The sequence below is a fragment of the Ursus americanus genome, chromosome 32 (assembly GCF_024610735.1).
Source record: "Ursus americanus isolate L20-20 chromosome 32, mUrsAme1.1.p, whole genome shotgun sequence".
NCBI lineage: Eukaryota > Metazoa > Chordata > Mammalia > Carnivora > Ursidae > Ursus > Ursus americanus.
In genome coordinates, this window is record NC_142158.1 from 2,884,916 (window position 1) to 2,896,709 (window position 11,794).

General features: G+C 44.9%; 2 protein-coding genes across 2 annotated transcripts; one reads left to right on the top strand and one right to left on the bottom strand.

The window, feature by feature from the left end:
* Positions 1-1,903: 1,903 nt before the first annotated feature.
* On the top strand, positions 1,904-11,510 carry LOC123794210 (histone H1.4). The gene is made up of 2 exons (XM_045800440.2): positions 1,904-2,605; positions 11,282-11,510. The coding sequence occupies exons 1-2, from the start codon at positions 1,968-1,970 to the stop codon at positions 11,508-11,510; spliced, it is 867 nt and encodes a 288-aa protein (XP_045656396.2). The 5' UTR covers positions 1,904-1,967.
* H3C3 (H3 clustered histone 3) lies at positions 9,610-10,451 on the bottom strand. Its single transcript, XM_087858110.1, has one exon. The coding sequence runs from the start codon at positions 10,287-10,289 to the stop codon at positions 9,879-9,881; it is 411 nt and encodes a 136-aa protein (XP_087714236.1). The 5' UTR covers positions 10,290-10,451; the 3' UTR covers positions 9,610-9,878.
* Positions 11,511-11,794: the final 284 nt, after the last annotated feature.

Here is an 11,794-nt window from a genome sequence, read left to right on the forward strand (position 1 = left end):
GGTGAAGGGAAGTCCAGTGACCTGGTAATCGAGACTTTCCACTGCTACTTTCCTGGTGGTAAAGCACACTTTACTGAATTTCAGATGCCTGTGGGGGCGGGGCGGGGCAAAGGAGGGGATCTCATTGCACAGAGAATCAGAGCAAAGTGGCACGCTCTTATTTTGTTACCAAAGTATATTAGTATGATAAAAGTGCTTTAGTTGTTCAAACACTTTCAATAACTTCTTACAATTCCTATACCCTAAGTCACAGTGAGGGATGGCAGGTCTAAAGTAGTTTTCTATGGCTGCTAATTCATCCATCACTAATCTTATTAGGCTGCTAATTCCCAGAGGACATGATCAGTAGTACAGACAATTTCCAAATGTTGAACAAATGCTGTTCAATAAAACCATGGAGTTATCTTTAGTCTAACAGATGCCTCATTTTTTATTCATCACTGAACTTAAGTTGTACAACTTGATCACAAGCGAAGGCAGACATCTTTCATACATATTTTCATGTCGCTGTATATTTGAATGGGACTTTCTAGTAAGTTGTAACACTTCCTTTGTCCCTAAATATAAGTTTATAATTACATTACATACATGAGTAGTAAGTTTATTCAGCTTTTTCTCTCAAGAAAAAATTGAAGCTGCTTGCAACCAAAGGCTGAAATATGAAGTTAACAAACCTTAAGGAAGTAAAGCAAACTTGAGAACAGAATATGTAAGACCCACTTTAGGGGGGATGAGAAGAGGTGTTCTTATCAACAACAAAAAATGGTGTAATAATTTATATGCCCCAGTACTTTCCCTCTATATTTAGAATTTTGCCATCTATTTTGCTGACTTCAAATACATAGCTCATCTGGTAAAAGCGTATCACATCAAAGTCAGCGGTTTTACTTCCATCCAGATCTTTGAATCCCCAGTTAGAGTCCTTCCACAGCATAACATGTGTTAGATATTGTTACTGGATATAACCGAGAATTTTCATGTGCTGAAATTCATCCCTTTACTGGAGCATATAAAAATAAATAAATAAATAAATGTTTGTTCTCTTTGAAAACAGATAATCTCAATGTCTATAGCTGCCAAGTCTATTGAGGATTTTTTTTTTTTTTTGGAGACTTAGGGGGTCTCCCTTCTTCCCTCATTATCCCTATTCTTGAGGGTCAGACCCCCTGCCTTGCACAACCCAGAGGGGAACCTAGAACCTTTTTAAAAACTGCCCGATTTCTCGCCTTTGGAGAAGTGAAGAGTGCCCCGCCCCCATCTGTGAAAAGACGGATTTGATAAAGAATTTCAATGTCTTCAAGTCTAAGATTTAAGTCTCTAACCCCCCACGATCCTGGACACCCCCTAAGGCTTATGGACCCCCTTTCATCCAACCCTAATGGCTTTGGACTGGCCCGGGAATCCTTGTCCCAGTCCGCGGTTCCTGTGGGTCTGTGCGCAGAATTCACAGAGGACCTGTGTTACTTCCCTTGCGAAGAAACAGAATTATCGTGAAAACTTAGCTGGAAACCATTTCGTTTTTGTCTCCCGAAGAAGGGAAGCATGTGCCCAACCACCTCTGAGAAAAAGAACTTTCAGGGGCAAAGGAGCGAACAGGTAATTTAGAAGAAAAACAGAAAGTAGTCTCCGACTGTCCTGGACTTCCCTCGGAGTTGGGGGAGTTGGGGGCGCCTGGACGCGTTGTCTTTGGGCTTGAGGAAAAAATAAATGGAGAGCACGAAGCCTGAGGCTTCTCGGATCCTTTCCCGACCAAAGCCGGGAGATTTGGTGCGGGGCATTTTAACATTTTCCCCCTTTTGTGAAGTGGAACAAACACAACTTGGGCGCACGGCGGCTGCTCGGAGCCTGCCAGCCGGGCGGGCAAGCGGAGCACCAATCAGCGCGCGCCTGCGCTCTATATATACGGCGTTCCGGCCCCGGCGCACCCACAGCGCTCTGCCACTTGTCCCCAGTCTGAGAGCCTCAGCATGTCGGAGACCGCTCCCGCCGCTCCCGCCGCCGCCCCCCCTGTGGAGAAGGCCCCAGTGAAGAAGAAGGCGGCCAAAAAGCCTGCAGGGGCGCGCCGCAAGGCGTCCGGGCCCCCGGTGTCCGAGCTCATCACCAAGGCCGTCGCCGCCTCCAAGGAGCGCAGCGGCGTGTCCCTGGCCGCGCTCAAGAAGGCGCTGGCGGCCGCCGGCTACGACGTGGAGAAGAACAACAGCCGCATCAAGCTGGGTCTCAAGAGCCTGGTGAGCAAGGGCACCCTGGTGCAGACCAAGGGCACCGGCGCCTCGGGCTCCTTCAAGCTCAACAAGAAGGCGGCCTCCGGGGAAGCCAAGCCCAAAGCCAAGAAGGCGAGCGCGGCCAAGCCCAAGAAGGCGGCTGCGGCGGCCAAGAAACCCAAGAAGGCCGCGGGGGCGAGCGCCCCCAAGAAGAGCGCCAAGAAGACCCCCAAGAAGGCGAAAAAGCCCGCGGCGGCGGCTGTCGCCAAGAAAGTGGCCAAGAGTCCGAAGAAAGCGAAGGCTGCCAAGCCCAAGAAGGCCAGCAAGAGCGCAGGGAAGGCTGTGAAGCCCAAGACTGCCAAGCCCAAGGTGGCCAAGCCCAAGAAGGCTGCACCCAAAAAGAAGTAGGTGGTTGAACGTCTGCTTCTAAACCCCAAAAAGGCTCTTTTCAGAGCCACCACTATCTCCGAGAAAGAGCTGAACATTGTTTACTCACCCTTCTCTTTTCCTCTTTACCTTTAGCTCTGGAAGAGGGTTGCGGGGGGTGTGGTTGGCAATTAAGGGCTCGCGCCAACCGGAAGAGAGCGAGGGGGGCGGAGGGGTCCCTGTGCGCGTCCGTGGGCCCGTCCCCTGCCCTGCGGTGGCGGGGGTAGCTTCCCCGGCGGCAGTGCGGAAGCGCTGTCCCGAGGCGCGCGCTCGTCCGCCAGCCCCGCCCCGTGCCGGGTGCATCGAAAACAAGCTCAAACCCAGCCAGCCAGTCTGTCTGCAGGGATACCTCGATTGGGTTGGAAAGTCATTCAAAAGTCCCGCCCTGCTCGCGGGTTGGCCCGCTCCTCCAGCCCATGATTTTCGTCGTGCGTTTTATTGGGTGGCGTCCGGCCTCCTGTGTATTCTATGTATGTTTGGCTTCTAGTGGGTTGATCTTGGCTTTTCCGGTTGATAAGGGAGCGTGTATCTGGCCTTTCGGACACTTCCCATGTTTTGGAAAATCAAGCCGGTGTGTCCGGGGCAGCACCGGCCCGGGAGGAGAGGGGGCAGGCGCCCGTGCCCCGCGCTCTCGTGCGCAAGCCCGTGCGCCGCGGCCACCAAGTACCGCGTCTGAAAAGACGCGCAGCGGCGACTCTGCCCAGGCGCACGGCTGGACCGGCGCCTCCTGTTCCTCGCCTCGTGCGTCTTTGGACGGAGGCGTGACGGATTCGAGCGCATCAAAAACAACTTTTCGTCGGCCATTTTGTCCTGGCAGCGGGTCACGAGCGTCGTTTCAGGCACACGTCAACATCTAAAGACCGGAGACGTTTGAAGGCATTGCGGTGCGGTCCCCACTCCAACAGTTTGGACGCGAGGACAAAATACGGGTAAACTGTTGGAAACGTAGGCGTGTCTGGGGGCGGTCTCTCTGATGAGGGGCTTTCGTTTATAGTCACAGTGTTCTCTGGGGGTTCTTTTATATTCGCGGCGTTTCTTCTGGACAGAGAAAGTCCTAGTCCTGTTTTTACTCTGGCGCACACATATTTTCTTGAGACGAGTTCCCGGAATAGGGGCTTCTGGGACCTGCAGCTCAGCTCTTCGTCCGTTGCCAAGATGACGGATCTAGTCGTTAATCTGGATTCGTTCCCCCCTTACTGGTAGTGACCACGAGTGTCATCCCTGCCCGCACCGCCCCTCCCAGCACAGTGGGGACGCTTCCAAAGTCCCTTGTGAATAGAAAGACCTCCGCTTTGAGGGCGCAGAGCGCGCGCGCACCCACCAAGACAATTTTCCCATGGTTTCTTCCAGTAATTTTTGTGCTGTTAATTTCACATTTAAAACAATTGAGCCTCTATTTTGTTGTAAGGTTTAGTAAATGTATACAACCCTTCCGTGTCTGCCTCCCTCCCCCATTTTGAGAGGCCGCCTTTCTGTAGGCTAAATACCGTGGGTAGGTGGAGTAATTGTTGGTTTTCTACTTTGTTCCCTTGATCTTTCTTGGCCATACCTCAAGTGTGATCACACTGTTAAGTATTGTTCACAGAACTATTTTCAATGCTGAGCATATATGATCTATAGAAGGTATTAAAATAAAAATGGAATGTTTAATAAACTGAGATGTTGTGACTAATAGCTGTAAAGCTCATTCCCTCTCGTTGCTCTTCTTTCTCAGAATTTCCTGGTTATTCTCTTTTTGTTGATTTTGTTTTTCCAAATGAATTTAAGATGCTTGCTCCCTCCCACCTCTTCATCCCTCCATTAGGCATAAAAAGCCCTCAGTAGTTTCTTTGGGTTGTTGTTAAATTTACAAATTAATTTGGGGGAGACGATGAGTTTTCCTATTCAAGAACATTTTATGTTTTTCCACTTTTTCCCCCCAAATATTTTGTGCCTGAGGAGAATGTTGCAAATTTTCTCCAAATATTATCTTCATATTTCCCATTACCTTTACTCCCAGGTATTTTGTGGTCTTTGTTGCTGTTGAAATGGCAACCTATGAGATTTGAGATTCCTTGAGGACCAGCATCCTATAAAGTGCACATTCAAGAAGATACCCAGTTATGGAAGAGATCTATGCCTGTGTGAATTAACAACCTCTAGAACAGTGCTGTCTATAGCCAAATAAAAGAAAAAAGAAACAAGTGAAATAAATTTTAATAACATAATTTATTTAAGCTAATACATCCAAAATATTCTCGTTCAACTTAAAAGCAATGTAAAAATATTTATGAGACATTTCACATTTTTTTGTTTCTCATATGTCTTTGTAAACTATGCAGACAGCATATCTGAATTCCTACTAGCCTGTTTGAAGAGCTCAGTTAACTATGTGTGGCTTGTGGCAACCATATGGACAATAAAACTCTAGAATGCCCTCTGGTCCCAAATATCCTGGTCTTCTCTAACCTCACCTTTGGCTTAAAGCTTGCATGTCAGTGTGTTAGTATATACTGTCCTCTGTGGCCTAAACTTTTGTTGAAGTGCCTGACCTTAAAGGATGGTTGACTGGTCCAAAGGGCATTGGGCCAATATGAACCATCAAAAATTTTCTGTCCAAAAACTGGAATTGAGTCAGAAACTGAGATGACCTGATGTCCAGGGAATTGCCTTCTTAGACACTCTGTAGGAGAAACCAAGAAGTCTGGTGAATAAAAAGAGCAGAACGGAACCAAGTACAGAGCAGAGAGGAGAGATGCATAGAGGGGTGTTCTCTGGGTTCCTGACATTGGACTTCTTGGTTCTCCTGCCCATCTGAACTCCTGCCGCTGGGGTCACCTTGCTTGGCTCAGGTCGGGTCAAGTTTTAGCAACCAGGAGACTTAATTAAGACACTGCAAATATAATCACAGTTAGTGCTTATGGTTATAGCATACTGCATATCTGTGCTCCCTTTCTCCTTCAAATGCTTTCAAGTCCACACACCTTTTGAGTTTATATACTTGCAATCGTTCCTAACATTGACTGTCTCTTGCAAACAGATCTGCACAGGTAACGGGTGTCCTTTACTTTCAAATGAAATGTATTCCTCAAAAACAAATATCGCCCTTTTCTAGTAAGGGTAAAGGGAGAGTTCATTCACAGAGAGCTAAAAGTTGTAATAAAAATCTCTAATTTTGCCCAGACTTTGGATACAATCTTCATCAATGTTTCTTTGATTTTGTTCCATTCCCTCACCAGTGTTCACAAAGTTGACTGGCTTAAGCCTCATTCCATAAGCCATTCATTAGACTCTAATTTGGCCACTCTAAGAAAAAGGTCCTTGTCTTGATTTCTATTTTATGAAGTCTATATTTTATTTTGACATTATTAATATTATTTTCAATACTCATTATTATCATATTGATAATAGCAATAATATATTCAAATAATTGCCCAAACACAGCTGATTGGATAAAACTGTCAATGAGTACTGCATAAACTAAACTGTGATTGATAATTCAGCAATGAAATTCATGATCTCATGTCCGTGTATGACAAAAGCATGAGTAACGCAGAAATTAAAGGCTACTTGTAACACATTATACCAAACTTTTTTTTTTTTTCCTGCCCATACACAGTGCTCTCATGGCTGAAAAATTAAATATCCTATTCCTTCTCACAGGCAAAGTTCTAGGTATCATTCTTTGCCTAAGGGAAACGTAGACAGTAACTTTGGGTTGAAATTCATGCCAGAGATGAACAGGTCCAGGAGATGCAAGATTACATCATTAGAGGATTTCACAGTGGAGCAGGGATTTAGGGCACAGTGGAAACAATAGCTTTGAGAGCTCGCATTTCCTGAGCTCTAATGTACAATGTGCCAAGCATTGCTGCTCAGCACTCTCCACTTATTATCACTTTGTCACAGCACTTTGAGGTAAGTGTCATTAATCCTGGGGCTTGGTGATATTAAGAATGTACCTAGTTAGTTTCCGATCAGTGAGCCAGTGTAATTATCCTCTGTACGCTAGTGTTTTTCCTCAGAAGTACAATAAGAGCTATATAGGTTATTTGACATTTTCTAGTAGCCACATTTAAAAAAGTAAAAAAGAAACAAGTAAAATCTATTTTCGTATTATTTTAACTCACAATGATAAAAATATTATTTCAACTAGTTATCTAATACAAAAAATATTAAGGAGATTTTTAAATTCTATTTTTCAGACAGCTCTTTGAAACCTGCTATGTAGTTTACCCTGAAAGCTCATCCCAATTTGGACTAGTCACATTTCAAATGCATAATAGCCATCCATGGCTAGTGGCGACTGTCTTGGACGATATAGCTCCATAGTAAATACTGTGGGGAAGACACAAGCAAATACTTGCTCTGTAGCAGAATCCAGATGTTTCCAAGGAAATGATTATTCTGAGCTGGTCCTGAAGGCCAGAGAGCATCCCTAAGACATGATGGTTCTACTCATCCTACCCACTTCATGTCATTGAGCAGAGGACTCTGACAACAGAAGTTAGCCCACTGCATCTCCTACCCATCCAGCCTAATCTGTGAGATGTTACCCTCGAGGAGCAACTAAATCTAAGAATCCCTTTCTGGGCAATCTTATTGATCAGAAGATATTTAGAGTGTGGGTTTCCTGTGAGATTGCCTGTCAATAATACTTATTAGTAGTATGAATTTAGCCAATTAACTAAAATCTCTTAGGCTAATATTCTTCCTCTATAAAATGGACACAGTGAGAGAACTTGACTTTCCGTGTTGTATTAAGAATGGTATAGGGGCACCTGGGTGGCTCAGTCAATTGAGCATCTGAATCTTGATTTTGGCTCAGGTCTTAATCTAGTCATCGTGAATTTGAGCCCTGCATTGGGCCCCATGCTGGGTGTGAAGCCCACTTTAAAAAAAAAAAAAGGTATAGAATGATAGAGAACAATTCAGGCCAATCAGTTCACATGGTACTTGACCCATGGAAAACTATGAATGTTAGCTATTAGACTGATTCCAGTGAAAACATGGTTTTATTGCTCTTCCTATGGGGACCTCTCTAAAGGAAGATGATATTCAGTCCAGAATAGATCTATAACACCTGGCAATATTGTCCCAGGGAACTCACATTTACACTGAAAGTGTTCAAATTGCTTGAAGTTGACTTTATATCCTCCCCACGAAGTTTTGTCTTTCTGGTATCTCTGAGAATGGTACCACCATCCGAAGCAGCATGCAAAGCAAAGCTCGGATTATCCCAGAGGCCTACGAGTCATCCCAAACCAGCGATTCTCCACTCCTAGGGCTCTCTGCTGAGATGTGTTAGAGTGGTAGGGGGACAGGGAAAGGTCTTGTATCATTTAGAAAAGCATAGCCACTGCTCAGAAGCACATTTACCCTTTAGCTAATGAAACTCAAATGTTAAGCCCAGTACTTCCAAAGCCCTGAGAGGGCCTCTTTGGAGTATGTTCACTTGGTCTCTCTCTCTTTTTTAAAATTTCAATGTTAAGATATTTTATTCACAGCTGGTTAAACCTGTTGTTTATTGCCACTCAATCTTCTCTTTCGTAATACAATTCACCTTTTGCCTTATTATGCTGGGATGTTGATGAACACATTTGGATTTGTGTAAGAGAAATTTTACTTCATATATGTTTAGTTTAGTGTTAGCGAGGTATACAATTTGCAGATGTGCTCACATAGAGTTCAGTTCTAGCCAATCGGATGTAAGAATGGTTTCAAGGAACGTACTCCTACTGCTCACGGACAAACTTACCTGGATTTCAGGCAAGGAGATGTAGGACTAGATAACGACATCTATGTCTTTGTAGCAACCGCAGTAAGAGTAAAGGTGTCTAGCATGGATGAATCAAGATTGGCAGTGTAGAGAACTGAAAGCCTGTCCATGAAGAATCCTTCCAAATTTTACAACTCACATATGAAAGAAGCTTGACAAAGGATTTCCCAAATTCGAAAACAATCTTAAAAATGACGCTACCAATGATATGTTTTGAAGATGAAACTCAGTTCTAAGGTATCAAGAGAACAAAACAAATTGTGATCAATTTACCCTGGAGGAAATACTGAATTCTCTTCCCACTGTATATATAGAAAATATACCATATATATATATATATAATTTTTTTTTTTGGGTGGGCAGCAAAGCAAGGTTTATTGAGTGATAGCACAAAGTTCCCAAGGAGGGAGGTGACCTGAGAGGGTTGCCTTCCAAAATAATTTTCAAGTGAAAATGGAATCAATATGCAGTCAAAAATATTCTAAGAAAAGGAAACCACGCACATTATAGTGTATTTGAGAGTTAATAAAATGTGCTATTTTTCTGAACTTTGTGATGGCTATGGTTTTATTTTTGTAAAATTGGAATTTGGCTCTTCTTTCAATGTAAATTAATATTCAGTCTGGTTTTGTATTTTAAATTTTGAATTGTAATTGTTAAGAGTTGCCAAGTTGTGTAAGTTTTAGGCCTCAGAAAACCTTGAGCTACCAGCAGTTTAGCATGATTTATACTTAGAAAATTAAAGAAATTAACTTTAGTTAATGATTTTGTATTTATTAAAAGGGGACGTGGGTAGGAGAGACACTCTAGGTAGCAACCTGTCAGAGTCTCAAATCCCATTGATTTTAGGATGCATAGGCAAGCTTTGGATAATGATTGGCAAATCTTTCTTATTGCATATATGTATTTAGTGGGTCTCCGCTGGTGAGTACAGAAGTCAGTTTCTATCACTCTATCACCTGCCCTTCTCAGGTAGACCAATACAAGATTTCTGGAGTCAGGATACATGAAATGTTTTGTGGACTACTGAAAACGTTATGGATACTGATAATGCTATTAGATATACTTCTATTATGCCAAATGGAATAAAAGTTGTTACAGGGGATGGTCTGGACCCTCTACAAACCCACGTGACTAAACGTTGTTCTCTTTGATGAAGTCCAACTGAACAGGCAAAAGTAATCAATATAAGGGGTTTCAAGGAACTGCACACGTCAGTCCAACTAAGAGCTTATTTTGCCCTCTATTTCTTGTGTACTTGTGAAAAAAACTTGTCTAACTGCTCCAAGAAATTAGAACTGCATTCTTCAAGTCACCCCAGAAATGATAAAATGTACTTTAACATTCGAATATCTCATACCTAAAACATTCCACGTCAGAAGTTCCTTTCATAGCAACGAAATTGCGTTTCGGTAGTTAGAACTAGAAATTACAGCTGTTTTAAAAGATTGTGGGTGGCTCTGAAAAGAGCCTTTTGCAACCAGAAGCTTGTCTTATGCCCTCTCCCCGCGGATGCGGCGCGCCAGCTGGATGTCCTTGGGCATGATGGTGACGCGCTTGGCGTGGATGGCGCACAGGTTGGTGTCCTCGAAGAGCCCCACCAGGTAGGCCTCGCACGCCTCCTGCAGCGCCATGACGGCCGAGCTCTGGAAGCGCAGGTCGGTCTTGAAGTCCTGCGCGATCTCGCGCACCAGCCGCTGGAACGGCAGCTTGCGGATCAGCAGCTCGGTGGACTTCTGGTAGCGCCGGATCTCGCGCAGGGCCACCGTGCCGGGCCGGTAGCGGTGCGGCTTCTTGACGCCGCCCGTGGCCGGCGCGCTCTTGCGGGCCGCCTTGGTGGCCAGCTGCTTGCGCGGGGCCTTGCCGCCCGTCGACTTGCGCGCCGTCTGCTTTGTGCGAGCCATTTGGAAAAACTGTAAACACACCTAAAGCCTGGCGGGCAAAGGCGAAGATTCCTTTATATACAGTAAGAAGCATTCTGATTGGTCTTGTAATTTTTCAAAAGAACCGCGCGATAAAACCATTGGTCGAACTGTAGCCACGTTGATTAATTACTGGAGAATCTGATTGGATGAATTACTCCACGTCTCTCCCTCTTTACAGTGTTAATATTCAAAGATTGTTTTATGCTTTCACTACGTACAGTAGGCCTAACCAGTCATTTAAGAAGTATGTTAAATGTAATTTGTGTGGTTTTGTAAACCTAAATGGGACCTGAGAGTCCCCCATCTTTACAGGCTCGGAGGTTATCAATCCTGGTCTGCACACTTCATTGAGTACACTTTTGTCTTAACTTCTCTAGAAGTTAAGTTGGGTTAGTTATTTAGAAGTAAATCTCGGGTAGCTTGGACTGCCACTTCCTGGATCTCTGATCATTATAACTCCCCTAATACGGAGTTTTGTCCTATAAAACTACATGGCAGCGTCCCTGGGTAGATTTGGAATATCACACGTAGAGCACTGGGTCTGATAATGCTAGTTACACACACTAGACCACAAATGACCGCAGACTTTTGTTGAATAAAACGGTTTTTCCTTTAAACGGACAATCTGAAAAGCTCTTGTGGCTTTACTATTGGTCAAAAGCGAATTTCCTTCCTGCTTGTACATTTCAGCCCCTTTACCTTCTTGTAGCGAAGTTAGGCGTAGTATGTACCAAGTTTACAGTAGACGGCCTGTTTTTTTGGATCCCAACGTCTTCACTATTTTGTCTTTTACAAATATATTGAGGACGGATTCTACCAACTTAACTGGTTACCAGCTTTTCTTGTGAATATATGGATGGCTCTGAAAAGAGCCTTTTATTTGCTCTATTAGAATAGAAGATACGTGCTGTCTATGCTAGACCTTACTTCCCCTTGGCCTTGTGGTGGCTCTCAGTCTTCTTGGGCAGCAGCACGGCCTGGATGTTGGGCAGGACGCCCCCCTGCGCGATGGTGACTTTGCCCAGCAGCTTGTTGAGCTCCTCGTCGTTGCGGATGGCCAGCTGCAGGTGGCGCGGGATGATGCGCGTCTTCTTGTTGTCGCGGGCCGCGTTGCCCGCCAGCTCCAGGATCTCGGCCGTCAGGTACTCCAGCACGGCCGCCAGGTACACGGGCGCGCCGGCCCCGACCCGCTCCGAATAGTTGCCTTTGCGGAGCAGACGGTGCACACGGCCCACCGGGAACTGAAGGCCGGCCCGCGAGGAGCGCGTCTTAGCCTTGGCTCGGGTTTTACCCCCCTGCTTTCCACGGCCAGACATACTAAAACAACTTAATCCCACCACGTAAGCTGTGAAATACTAAGAAATATACGTGCCTCCTGCAAAACAAAGTCTTTTTATAGGCAACGAGGGGATGAGCTAACAAGCTATTCCATTGGTCTAAATAGGTTAGTCCATGTATCCAATAGGAAGAGAGACTGTGTATTC

Coding starts and splice junctions, on each gene's coding strand:
- H3C3 (XM_087858110.1), bottom strand. CDS start 10,289: ATGGCTCGCACAAAGCAGACGGCGCGCAAGTCGACGGGCGGCAAGGCC.
- LOC123794210 (XM_045800440.2), top strand. CDS start 1,968: ATGTCGGAGACCGCTCCCGCCGCTCCCGCCGCCGCCCCCCCTGTGGAG. Junction 2,606..11,281: donor AAGGCTGCACCCAAAAAGAA/GTAGGTGGTTGA, acceptor CTTGGGCAGCAG/CACGGCCTGGATGTTGGGCA.